The 13,829-nt window shown below is 44.7% G+C and overlaps 1 protein-coding gene across 10 annotated transcripts in view; it reads right to left on the bottom strand.

The window, feature by feature from the left end:
• Positions 1 to 13,829, bottom strand: part of RGL1 (ral guanine nucleotide dissociation stimulator like 1) — a 167,517-nt gene that overhangs the window by 57,741 nt on the left and 95,947 nt on the right. For all 10 annotated transcript variants that reach the window (XM_039483766.1, XM_039483767.1, XM_039483771.1 and 7 more), the window contains one exon: positions 2,083 to 2,160. In XM_039483766.1, the coding sequence (XP_039339700.1) occupies positions 2,083 to 2,160 (78 nt within the window). The remainder of the gene's footprint in view (positions 1 to 2,082; positions 2,161 to 13,829) is intronic.

Below are 13,829 nucleotides of genomic sequence, written 5' to 3'. Positions count from 1 at the left end.
CACATTTTACTGCCTTCTCTGTATTTCTGACATATTTAAAAGCTACCACATGTGCTTGAATGAGACTGCTTTATGACAAAATGGGGGGACAATACAGCTACCTCTATTTTCCCTCAAGCAGAGAGGAATCAGAGACTCAAGCTGCCATGTTGAACCCAGTACAAATGCCTTGACAGCCAGTACACTTCTTCTATCAATGGTTAGCTCTTAATTTCTGACCTCATTTATTTAAAGGTGATCAACAAGTATATAACTAAAAATTACTACAGGATAATACTTCATCTCTGAGTAAAGCCTTCTATTGAGGATATCATAGTATTTTACAAACATTAATTAAGCACCACTACATTCCTGTAAGTTCATTACTGGTATTTTTCAGATGAGGAAACTGTAAGGCCCAGAGAGGTTAAGCAGTTTGCCTAAGGTCACCAAGCAAATCAGGGGTGGTCTACACTAAAAAATTAGATTGACTCAGCTATGTTGCTCCAGGGTGTAAAAATCCACACTCCTGAGCAATATAGTTAAGCCCACCTAAGTCCCCATGTAGATGGTACTAGGTTGACAGAAAAATTCTTCCATCAGCCTTGCTCCCACCTCTTGGGGAGGTGGATTTCCTATGCCGATGAGAGAACCCGTCCCATTAGCGTAGGTAGGGTCTATGCTGAGGCACTAAAGAGGCACAGTTACAGTTCTGTAGTGTTTCACATGTAGACAAACTCTCCATTTAAGAGTGGGCATTAGAAGCAGGAAGTCTTGATTTCCAAAGCATGGTCCCTAACCACTAACCCACATTCTGTTCCTGTTAAACCCACACAGCAAAGGGCACCAGGGTATGGATCCCACTGTCAAACTTACAGTTTGAGTGGGGTTTATACCATCTCAAGTACAGATTTGCCAGCTCAGCTTCAATAAGATGCCCCACAGCATGCTATGCTGTGACATCACAAGGAGCACAGAGACCCAGTAGAGAAAGGAGCTGGGCTGTGGTGAGGCTGGCGTGTCAGATGAGTTGGCAGTGTTTTAGAAGATAATGCTGTTTTGAAAAACTATGCCATACTCTATAAAACCCATCTACCTGTGTCTTAGGAATAGACAATGCTGGAATAGGGAATGCAAACCCCACCTCCTCCCCCCTCCCAAAAACCCCAACATTAGTTAAAATGTTACTTCTAGCAGGAACACATACTAGAGTAAGAGCTTGGAACACTGGTTCTGCTGTACATGGCATGTGATGGGAAAGGAGTGCTGGACATACTGTTTTCAAAACAAACTGAAGAACTTGAAAGCTGTGGACTCGTTTCTTCAGTTATGCCACAGACAAACCAGCAAAATGAAATTAAGAATCGTTTAATAATGCTCCCATCGATGGAACTTGTGACAGTATTATGGGGAAGTTGACAGCACTGACACGCTGTACAGAGCTGAGTCAAAGGTCTTTACTCAGGGTAATCAAATACAATCATCCAGCTATTTTATGCTGCCGTTGCAGATGCAAATTGTAGATCATTCAGGTGTCAAAGTACGAATACTGTGACCTAAGATTCATTCTACTCTTGACTCTTAAAGATAAATAATATTTCACATGAAATTAGAAAGAGAGAAAGACAACTATTCTTTTACATTTCGTATTTTTAAATAGCTTCACCATTTTGCACACAACATACCATGCCATCAAAACTTGAAAATGATTTCAGAATCATGTACAGAGCCTGGCACAAGCAGGCCCTCATCTCCACTTGGGGTCTCAGGGCACTATCACAATACAATATAAAATCAATAATAATCATATATTTCTGTGGATAAGAAAAGCAAGGGAAACAAACATGTTTAGTTTCTCACTATAATGTGTTGGCCACCACATGAAACATGTCTGATCTGTTCTGGGAAAGTTCCCCTGCCTCCCTCAGAGATTTGATGTTTGTATTATCTGTTAGAGTTATGACAGAGTTACTGCTTTGTGTTATCAAAACGAGTATGGATTTCTGCGTATTTTCAAAGGAAAAGAGGATTATGTTGACCACATCCTTTCTCAATATCCAATCCTGACTGAGGTTTTGCTGTACAGCATAAAGCCACACTTACTTTCTGAGCACTGTTTTGGACTCTGAGGAATTCTGGATCCCATCTTCTTCACAGTTTGAGGTCTCCAGGTTTCCATACCTATACAACAAGATGGATATTTCAGGCTGTTGCTAAAAATCAAGCCTAAATAATAAGGACTCAAAGGTTATAAGGACTCAGTTTCCACCTACTGGAATATTGGTATATTATAATTATTGCAATAATTTTAAAAGCTTTCTTATCTTGGGCTACAAATGAAAATATAAGACATATGCAAAGGCCTGTCCCAGCCTCAGAGCTTGCAAGAGAATTGAGACTGCTTTCTGTTGATCCTCAGCGTTGCATATTATCACAAAAGGGACAGGGAAGAGTCAAGACCTGGCCTTGATCCCCTCTATGTTCTCCTTTTACTCCATTGGCACAGTCTGACCCTTGGCTTGTAAGAGATGAGGGCATAAGTTGGTGTGGTTCCAAGCAGAGACAATTACTGTAAAAATCCAGGCTTAAGAGAGATCTGGCTACAGCTGTAAGTTTGAGAATCTTGGCCAAGATTTTCAAAAAAGTTACTAACAATTTTGAGTGCCTTAATATCTAAGTGCCCAACTTGAGATGCTTTAAAAGGGCCTGATTTTCAGAGGGCCGGTACTCAACACTTTGTGAAAACCATGTCACTTGAAGATGTCTCAAGCTGGGCACCCAAAAACTGAGGCACCCAAAATCATTAAATCATTTTGAAAAAGCTTGTTTCTCTAAGATGCAGCCAATGAAAAATAGAGACCTATTCATCCAAACCATCTTAAAAGGAGAAAGATGAAGGAGCAGCGTTTGCTCGCCTCTTTATGCTCCTTCACAGCATCATCAATCTGAAGATTTTACATCAAGGCCATGATGATGTTGTGAAGGTCAACTGTTGACATTTAAGCCTGAGAATTCCTCCCAAAACCTGCTGGCCGCTATCTGCTATATGGTGAAAGGTATGTTTGAGCATTATTGTCCCTACTAGTAAAAATGATTTGCTCTTCTATAGCACATTTAATCTGAGAACGTCAAAGCACATTACAAATAGTAATGAGTTAAGTCTCAACAGCCCTGCAAGACAGGTATAGTGTTCTCATCATCCTTGCTTTACCAATGGAGAAACTAAGGCACAGAGAGGGTAAGTGACTTACTCAAGCTCTCACAGCAAATCTGTGACAAAGCTGGAAATAGAATCCTGATCTCCTGATCCCCAGTCCTCTACTCTACTGCTAAATTACACTGTGCTTCTTACTTGATGTCTATATCCATGCTAGTGTTGAAACTTTCTGAAATCTCACCACTCCACCTTATCCGTCTGGGACAGAAGGCAAAAGCCACGCACAAAAATCTGCAGACTCTTACATTCTTTAAAGTCTAAATCCTTCTCAGTTATACTAGTGCAACTACACTGCATCCGTGGGATTTCACAAGTGTGAGAGAGCATGGAATTTGATCCTCTGAACAAGCTTTTAGACATCAGTGCAAGTGTATTCAATTTTGCTTAGAACTGTCATGCTTTCATTGAATAGATTCTAATATATGCAAAAAAATAAGCAAGGCTAAACTGATAGGTGCAGATCCTTATATCCATACCCATGCTAAATAGCACTTTATTCCATGAGTGGTGCCACTGAAGTCTATGCACCCATTCACGGAGTGTCACCACTACTGGTGTATAATTTGATACATATCCTTTTTCATAAGTGTGCCTTCTTTCTGAGTCTCCGCTACCTAAGTCTTCCCCACTGAATCCTACTTGGCCTCTCATAGTTGTTAGCATAACCCTCAATCCTCATTTCCAGCATTTGTAATTCAAAATATATACTAACAACTCTATTTGCTATACCTCCTAACAATTTATTGCAGCAATGAAATAAGACAGCACAGTAACTCCTCACTTAACTTTGTAGTTATGTTCCTGAAAAATGCAACTTTAAGTGAAACGATGTTAAACGAATCCAAATTTACCATAAGATTTCATGTAAATGAGAGAGTTAGGTCCCAAGGAAATTTTTGGGGGGCAGACAAAAGGCATTATATACTGTACAGTACTGTGGTGGGGAGGTGCCCCTGGCTTACCCCTGGGGCTCAGGGCTGGGGGTGCAGGGTCTGGGAGGGAGTTAGGGTGTGGGAAGGCGCTCAGGGTGGGGGTGTGGGAGGAGGCTCAGGGCTGGGGCAGGCAGGAGGTGCTGAGCACTTACCTGGGGCAGCTCCTGTTTGGTGCAGTGGGTGTGCAGGTGGCTCTACACGGCGCAGCACCGCCCCCATGGCCACGATTCTGGGAGCTCCCCCCCCCCCCGATAGGCAGGGCCACCCGGAATGCAGGGGCTTTAGGGGCTGCAGGGCCCTGGGCTAAGGGGCCCCAGCCCCCGGGGCCCTGGCCTGCAGCTCTAAGCCCCTTTCAGAATGCGGCCCTGTGAGCACGGGCTGGAGGACTCAGGAGGAGCAGGGGCAGCCGCGCAGCCGTGGCCGGAGAGAAGCGGCGCTTTCCCCTTCAAAGCACCGCTTCTCTCCGGGCGGCTTTGAAGGGGAAAACGCCGCTTCTCTCCAGCTGCATGGCTGCCCCTTCTCCTCCTGAGTCCTCTGGCCTGTGCTCGCAGGGCTGCATTCTGAAAGGGGCTTAGAGCTGCAGGCCAGGGCCCCCTTAGCCCAGGGCCCTGCAGCCCCTCAGCCCCCTGCGTTCCGGGTTGCCCTGCCTGCCTGCCTGCCGGGGGGTGGGAGGGCAGCTTCCCCACTTGCTCCGTCGCTCCCTCCTTCCCAGAAAGTCCTAGGTGCCGCCAAACAGCTGGGAGGGAGGGAAGAGGAAGGGGTTAGAGTCGGAGAAGAGGAACTTGTGCAATGCTCCCTTGTAAAGTCAGCCAAACAACGTTATAAGGGAGCATTGCACAACTTTAAATGAGTAGGTTCCCTAATGGAGCAGTGATGTCACTTCGAAACAACATTAAGCGGGAGGACGTTAAGTGAGGCGTTACTGTACCCTGAATATATTCCCAAATATATTTCAATTAATTCCATCTTTTAAAAAAAGAAAGTATGCTGAATTTTCCCCACATTCATTAGCTTCAGTCGGAATTTGGTCCCATATCACAAAGTTATTACAATGACAGGTGATAACCGGCACCACAGTTGTCAGTCTCAGCTAACAGCCGTGAAAAGAGCTTGGAGAATGAACTTTGCTCTTCCCAACCCCTAAGGGTGAGCTCTCCAAAACAGGGGTCAGGCACACTGATGGGGCAGCATGCAGGGAGCTTGCCCTGTTTGCTGCCCAAGATCTGTGGATAAAGAGAGGATTTAACTCTTCAGTGCCACTGGGCACCCTATGCCAGAAGTAAATTCACTAAAAAGTATATTTTAAAAGTAAAATGGGAACGGGGGCAAACCTTTAATATGCAAATGATCTGCAAAGGCAGAAACTTTCCCTGCAAGCAGTGGCAAAGATAACGTCAGTTCTGAATGGCAGCAAATAATTACCTATAGATATTGGTTTTTATAATTCACCATTAATTCTTTCAACAAAATTGAATAAGCAGTGGAACAGTGTCATTATTCCAGTACTAGAAATCCTCCTTACATGAAATGTTAGCTAAACGCTGACAGAATGTCAGGCACACACATCTAAATCCCATTAGTGAAACAAATGTTGAACTTAACAATCAAATAGCAATACAAGCAGGCAATTATTCATAACAAAACAGAATGCCACATAACACTACACTGGTTTCCAAAACCCAAATCACAGCCTGTCTCACTATGAAAGGGCTTTGGACGTACAACAGAACATTAAATATGGGTGAGGTGGAGTTTACAATGCCTCTAACATACAGAATAGCATTGTTGCAGACTTCCACTACTCTGCCCTCATCGGGTCCTGGACAAAGATCTATTCACTGAATAGCGTTGTATGAATGCTTTGCATACAAAAAGACATGCGAAACAAAAGGATCCCACAGCCTGTGGAACTTTTCAACTTTGTCCAGTGTTTGGAAGATTATATACTTCATGCAGAGGCACTAAATGAGCAAATGAAACCAGAATGTGATTCACAGTATTTAAGTTTTAAATGCTGAACAACGGAATAAGAAATGTATCCTATCCATTGAGGATTTATTTATTTATTTAGGGGAGGAGGGACCTACTGTTTAGCCACTTAATGGTTAGGGAGTCATAAAAAGTGTGGCCCTTAGTGTGGATCCCAAACATAAACCCAAACAATGCTTGCATGTGACAAAATAAACATTACATAACTGTCTCATATATATATATATTATATATCTTGCTTCTTTCATTCATTAAGGATCCTAATACACTTTCAAACTGTATAAATACTGCCCTACTGAAATGCAGCCACTTCAGAAGTGGAAGGAAGCAACCAGCCAGTATACAGCAAAACAATATAGAAGGGGAAAATATTCTGGCAAATGACACTGAGCCAAATCCCTTTTCTTAAAAAAAGTGCCTTGGGATCCTTAATGTTAATGCAAAGTGAGCAGTACTACAGGTTTTAAGAATCTCAGAGGCCCACTCACTGTTTATTATTCCCAGACAAAAAAATTGTCAGAATGCTGCCTGAGAACTTAGAGTTTGATTTTGATTAAACTGAAATTGACTCAATATATTTTGATATGTGATGTTGACAATCTGTGTTTTAACAGTTACAAAAGCTTTAACTTTTTGAATCTAAACATCTACTGTCGTTAAATAATTGTCTGACACCCCCACCAAGTTCCTGCAACTGTGAAAATTTAAATCAACAAAAATAAAATAAAATGCTTAAAACCCATAATTTTGCACAACTATGAAAATGTAAATTGATAAACATTGGAAAAATATGTAAAAATAAACATCTGTCAAAGTGATAAAAAAAAATAAAAATTGAATTCTGTCAAACCAACCTTATATGTATGTCTTGGACCATGTAAGTGTAACCAGTGATGATACACTGAAAAGGGGGTTGGTGATTTGTCGATCAGAGTCATTACTGGAATGCATAAGGCCAATTTTCACATCTATACTGCCAATAACTGAATGGATGACCTATCATCAAAGTCCTAGAAGTTCCGATAGGAAATAATATCCACCTGTTTTCTACAGTACCAGGAAGTTCAAGGCAGCAGGGCTCCCCTCCTGAGCAACTTAAGAGAAGAAGGGGAGCCCTGCTGCCCGGAAGCTCCTGTGGTCAGCAGACCTGAAGCTATGGGGAGGAGGGATAATTCAGTGGTTGGTGCATTGGCCTGCTAAACCCAGGGTTGTGAGTTCAACCCTTGAGGGGGCCATTTGGGGATTTAGTTGGGGATCGGTCCTACGTTGAGCAGGGGGTTGGACTAGATGACCTCCTGAGGTCCCTTCCAACCCTGATAGTCTATGATTCTATACCGTCTCTGTGCACCTCCTAACAGGGCCGGCTCTAGACCCAAGCGCGCGCGTGGGGCGGCATTTTTCCGGGAGGGCGGCAGGCGGGTCCGGTGGAGCTTCCGCAGTCATGCCTGCGGGAGGTCCACCGGAGCCGCGGGACAGCGGATCTCCCGCAGGCATGATTGCGGAGGGTCCGTTGGTCCCGCGGCTCGGGTGGACCTCCCGCAGGCATGACTGCGGAAGCTCCACCGGAGCCGCGGACCAGCTGCAAGAGGTCCCGCGGAGGCGCAGGACCGGCGCCCCCTGCGGTGTGCTGCCCTGCTTGGGGCGGCCGAATTCGTAGAGCCGCCCCTGCCTCCTAAAACATGCAGGCTGGGAGTCCTATTTCTCAGACTGTATGAAGTACCCAGCAGATAAACTCTCCTATAGCTTCATCCTGCAAGATTCAGAGCACTCATCTGAGGAGCTGAGTGTCCTCAATTCCCATTAAGCTCTCACTGGGTAGTTGAGGAGGTGCAGTGCTAGCCAAGGCGCCTGTCCTGCTGTGTTTCTAAGTTCAGTGATTCTTTGGGCTCTGCTGGCCAGGCACTATTATTTCTCTCTCAAAAGAACTCACATCAAACATTTTACACAGGAGAGTTTGACAGTCAAACTGGAGGAATAATTTTCTTTTTATTCATCAGCTTATGCTGAGCAAACAGACACCATTACGATGAAAAAATGCTAGTAACTTGGGCAGAGAGTTTCAAAGCCATTAGAGCAGTATTTCTCAACCTTTTTATACAAGGGACCAGTTTGCTGCCTTCTAAACTACATCAGGGAGATCTCAGGGACCGGTACCAGTCCACAGACTGGTCATTGGGAAACACTGCTCTAAGGGATTCAGGCACCTAACACCCATTAATTTTAAGAGATGGGGATATCAAATTCCTTTTAGGTAGCTCTGAAAATCAAACCTTTGTTTTTATTTTTTTAATGCACTTGCATAGGCACAAGATTTTGTTTAAATCTTCTTCAACCTAAAGGGTCACAAGAAAGCCTTTAGAATTTGGAGGGATCCAAAAAAATAAAAATTAAGCCTCCCATTTCTTAAGTATAACACAAAAACTCCCTTGAGCTCCTAAAGTGTGGAATGGATTCACATGTAATCTTCCACAACATTTAAATTTTACTCAAAGCATACATGGTAAAACCTTGGCTATGATTAATATTTATTTTCGCACCTGCTAAAGAGCCTAATCTAAAGCTTATTCAGGTGAGTGGGAGACCTGCCTTTAACTGGAAAAAATCAAAAACTGCCTTTGACTGTATTACATATTTTTAAAAAATCTGAGATCTATATTTTTACAACAATTGCATTTGTTTGAATGAGAAATTAAACATTTCTCATTAAAACAATTTACACATTTTAAAAGTTAGATTTGAAATTCCATTGGGTTTTTGTGGTTCTTACATCTGACTTTTTCTTCCTAAGTCCATGTCCCACAGTCACACATAGACCATTCAGAATTTTCCTCCTTAAATTTCATCTTTCTCATCTCTTTGAATAGTTGGTTTGGTGCGTCTGTGAAACAACAGCACAAGTGGTTGATGCTGGAGTTGAAAACCGTCAGTACAAGCCACATGTGATCTCATGCCTCCTGCTGTGAGACGATTGAGCCCATGTGTGTTTTGATTTTGGGGGACCCCCTCCTGAGAGCAGGATCCTGCTTTCATATGTCATGCAGAGAGAATTAAAAGGAGCATAAATTACATGTGGCTCTTTGTGCATTCAGCCATATATGGAGAAAAAACAGCCGCTTCCCCCATGTCCATATACGAAATGAAGAGCACAACGTGTAGTCTGGAAAGACCTAGTAAGATTTTGTACAACTTGTTTCTTAATGTTGGTAAGGCAAAGTAACATCCATATTTTAATCAGTCGGGTGTCTTAGGACAGAGGTTCTCAAACTGTGATCCGCGAGCTCCATTCAGGTGGTCCGCAGATAGTTCCCTCTAAGGTGTGCGCCTTGGCGGACACACACGACAAAATGAAGGGCCACCCACCTAATTAGTAGAGCCACGTGCACATGTAAGGTGAGGTGATGGTCTTGGCTGGAAGAGGGAATAGATGGGAGAGGGCAGTGGGGTGAGAAGAAGGGGTGGGGGGAATTTGGGACATGCAGGGCTGCGGTGGCCAGAGAAAGGCAACTTTCCCCAGCTCCAGGGCTGTGGCTGCCAGGGAGAGACAGTCCTCCTTCCCAGCCTCAGCTCTGTGGCTGCTGTGGGGGGGAGACACCCCCTCTCCTTCCCAGGCCCAGCTCGGGGGCTGCCGCAGCAGGGGAAAGAGGGAGAGACTCCTCCTCCTTCCCAGCCTGGGGGGTGCTGCGGCGGGGGAGAGAGGGTACATCCATCGCATTAGAAAGGTAAGACTACTGATATTAAAATATGAGTTGTGTGCTTTTATTTGTAGAACAAAAAAAGTTTATTATTATTTTAAGTTTTTTTTATATAGCGTTTTTATCCAAAGCGCTTTACAATAGTTAACTAATGGTACAAACAGTATTTGGATAGATCATTAAGTGGTTTGCCGAGACCCTCGGCAATTTTCAAGTGGTCCGTGAAAAAAAAGTTTGAGAACCACTGCCTTAGGAAAAGCCTGGGTTGGGAAAAGATGGATAAACCTGGATTTTTTCAGTTTCTCAGGGAGAATCTCTCATCGACCTGCAGGTTAATTTAACCAAAGCACAAGTTATTTTGAACTTTCTGCACATATATCAAAATACCTTTTCTGACTTGTCTTTTCTCTGGCATCAGTTTCCTTATGGTTTTCCCATTCATCAAACATAGCTTACAGTAATGGGTTTCAGCATAATTACAACCTTGCCTATTTCTTGTTAGCTAGAACACATTTTTCACACCCAGAATTCGGAGTATGCTTATAATACATCAAACATGATACCATGAAAACCATGCCTGATATATGAACCATATCCACTCCCCCAAACATACCATTCCTGCAGGCAAAAATTATTTTCTACAAGTGTGAAATTCACCTCCCAACCTGGGTGCCAGGTCATAGAGCTACATCCTACCTCTACAAGGTGTATCCAACAATCTCAGATCAAGTAGCCCCTGTTCTGGCTTGGTCTCATCACCATTTTTTATAGGACTTGGGAAGGGTACAGACAAAACATTGACACTCCCTGCACAGCTGCTCCACCTATAGTCCCCTAACCATGTCCTCCACTTCTACCACTAAGGGTAAATGTAGGGCTTAAGTGATTGTGAGTATGTCCACACTGCAATTAAACACCCATGGCTGGCCCATGTCAGCTGACTCAGGCACCAGGTGAGTAGGGAATTCTTCCATTAACCTAGTGCTGTCTACACTAGCGGTTAGGTTAGCTTCCCTACACTGCTTCGGGGTGTGGATTTTTCCTACCCCTGAGCGACATAGTTGGGTTGACCTAAATTTTAGTGTAGACCAGGATTTACTGACATGAGGAGGTGCCATTAACTTCATTTCATTCACTTGCCTGAGTGAGGGTTGCAGGATTTGACTCATGTTTTCCAGCACCAAGTGCAACGGGATCTCATCTAGTGACTAGGGCTTCTAGGTGCTACTGCAATACAAATTATCTAAGAAAGAGAGAAAGCCCAGCCCTCTGGGGTGCTGCATGCCCATAGGTCCCACTGACTTTCAAAGCATTGAGGGTGCCCAGCACCTCACAGAAGTGGGCTCCCACTGTATTTTTCACCTTAGCTAACAGAAGACACAGCAGTGACTAAAGTGTTAGAGACCAGGCTGTGGGTGGTCTTGCCTAATGGTCAGGGCAGGAATCTTCCCAATGGTTGGAACAGAGTTGACCAGACCTAGTAGGAGTCAAGTTGCCAAGTATAAGGAGTGAGCCAGAGCGAGAGCCAGTAGACAGGTGTCAGAGCCATGGTTAGAGGCCAAATACCAAGTTCAGAGAACGAGATGGTACCAAGAGTCAGGAATCAGGAGCCAAGGGTCAGAGCATCATCCGGAACAGGGGCAGGAGCCAGAAGCAGCAACTAGGAACTGGAGGCAGGAGCAGAAGTCAGTTGCCAGGCTCAGAAGAAGCAAAGAAGGACCTGAGAGCAGGAGCAGGACACAGCAATGTGGGAGTGGAACAATATTGTGCAGCCAGGGACCCAGGCCTTCTGCAGGGTTTAATGATGTGCCTGCTGGAGTCTTCAGCCAACCAGTCATTAGCTGAACCAGCTGAGGGAACTAACCAGCTGTAGGTCCCTGACAATAAGGGTCTCATTTTTAGAAGTGGGCTCCAATGTTGCACATGCAACATGGGTAACTGCTTATCTATCTATTTGCACAGTCAAATGAAAATCTGGGCCATTTGAACAGAGATCATACAAAATGCACATGCTCAAATTTAAAAGCTGGCTAAAGACTTAGCCCTATATGCAAAATATACCCTTTAATTCCCCCCCCGCCACTTCCTCCTTTTTTCTTTTTTACTCTTTTTACTGAAGCATGGACAAGGCAATTTTATGCTGGTGGGAAGAGACTGGTATAAAATATACTAAAACACCAGAGTATTGGTCAGTCTAACACTAAGATTACAAGTTGAAATACTCAAAAGCAGGGATATCAAAATATTACAGACTTCATGGTAATGTTAACTCAGCCCCACTGCACAAAGTGTACATTTTAGGGGATAGGTTTAGCAACAAACATTAATATATTAGGCTGAGATTTTTAGAGGAAGCTTAAGGAGTTAGGTGCCCAAATTCACTCCTTTAGGTGGCTTTGAAAATCCCTGCTATAATGTACACATTTACAAAGCAACGTAGAAATAGAAACTACAACCCCGATGTGTTAACTTTACCATGAGAAACAAACTTTTTTCCAATTTCCTAACCTTTGTGAATCTAAAGTCATAACCTCAACATGACATTAATGTGCATTACTTAGACTTCATTTTCCTTGGGTTCATCTCCTCTCAGGAAAAAAAAAAAACCAGAGCAATCTGAAAGAGCCTACAAGCTTTCCTGGCAAACCAAGGGTCTCCAAACGATTCTTTGTGATTCCATTAATTAAATGTAGTTTACTGGAGTTTGATCATTTTTATGGTTAAAAACCAAACACCCAAAACCTTGGCTGATGGCTTTGGTATGGTCTGTTCTTGCAAAAGATTATCCCCCGATTCCCATCCCTGAGTTTAGAGTTCTTAAATCCCCAGCTGAAGGGCGTTAATTTTACTGTATTTATTCTGGCACTCATGAACGTGCTGGAGTGACAACTTTGGAGACTGATGTTCCCTACTGAACCACGAAACAGGAACAGCATGAGCACCCAGAGTGCAGGCCTCCACCTTACCCCTCCCCACCCTACCCCACCCCATTCCCAGCTAACATGCCTCAATCAACCCTGACTTAAACAGACGTCCCAGGGATGACCAGTCCTTGGCCAACATTACAAACAACAGTGCCAGTCAGTGCCAGTTGTGTCACTGTGTTTTCAGATGTAGAAACTCATGTAGTAGGAATGTGCAGAGTGACTTATAATGAAAAATATGTCCTTAGCAGTTGCTCCCTTCTACAACAGTTTCCTAATGTATCAGTTGTCCTTATCTGCTCATTTTCCATAGTGACCTATGGCATGAATCACAAGAAACTGCAGGGAATATACAAATGTAGCAGAGTGCCCAGCAATAAGGGGCTAATCCAGCCTTCTGTGTGGGCTCAAATGAGCCTTTGGTGGTGGAACAGAAGCAGTTTTGGCTGCAGAAGGGCTGAAACTGGATATAGGCAGGTTACACATGGCAAGCACAACCTGTGAACAGAATAGGTTACCAGTCCATGAGAGTGCCTTGCCCACAGGGCCGGCTCCAGACCCCAGCGCGGCAAGCACGCGTGGGGGCCTCCCTTTCCGTGGGGGGATTGGGATGCCAGCAGCGACCTGCCGCGCATGCCTGGAGGGTCCCCACAGAGCCGGAGAGGACCGACCCTGCGCAGCATGAGACGCGGGCGGGTTCGCTGGCTGGTCGCTGGCTCTGGACCTCCGCGCGCAGGGCAGCTCGCGGCAGCTCCGCGCAGCGCGCCTGCCTGCGCCCGCCCGCGCGGTCCAGCCTCCAGCAGCCAGCCTAGCCGACCCCTCTGCAGGCTGCAGTCATGCCCCGCGCCCGCGCCGGCGCCCGGCGCCTGCTGGCTTGGGGCGCGGCCAAAAGGTAGAGCCACCCCTGCTTGCCCAGTAGTCTGTAGTAGGCCAAAACGGGGCAAGAGCTTCTCAGGCGGCACATAAGGGCCTGCAGAGTTTACTCCAGCTACCAGGCTGAGCTATTCTCCAGAGTGTTGCATTGCAGCCTGGGACTGATTCCTTCCTCCCAACCCCAACACATCTGCTCAGCACCCAATCTAGTCTCCTAGATGTC

Source organism: Mauremys reevesii, linkage group 8 (genome assembly GCF_016161935.1).
Source record: "Mauremys reevesii isolate NIE-2019 linkage group 8, ASM1616193v1, whole genome shotgun sequence".
NCBI lineage: Eukaryota > Metazoa > Chordata > Testudines > Geoemydidae > Mauremys > Mauremys reevesii.
This window is presented reverse-complemented; position numbering and strand designations above follow the sequence as displayed.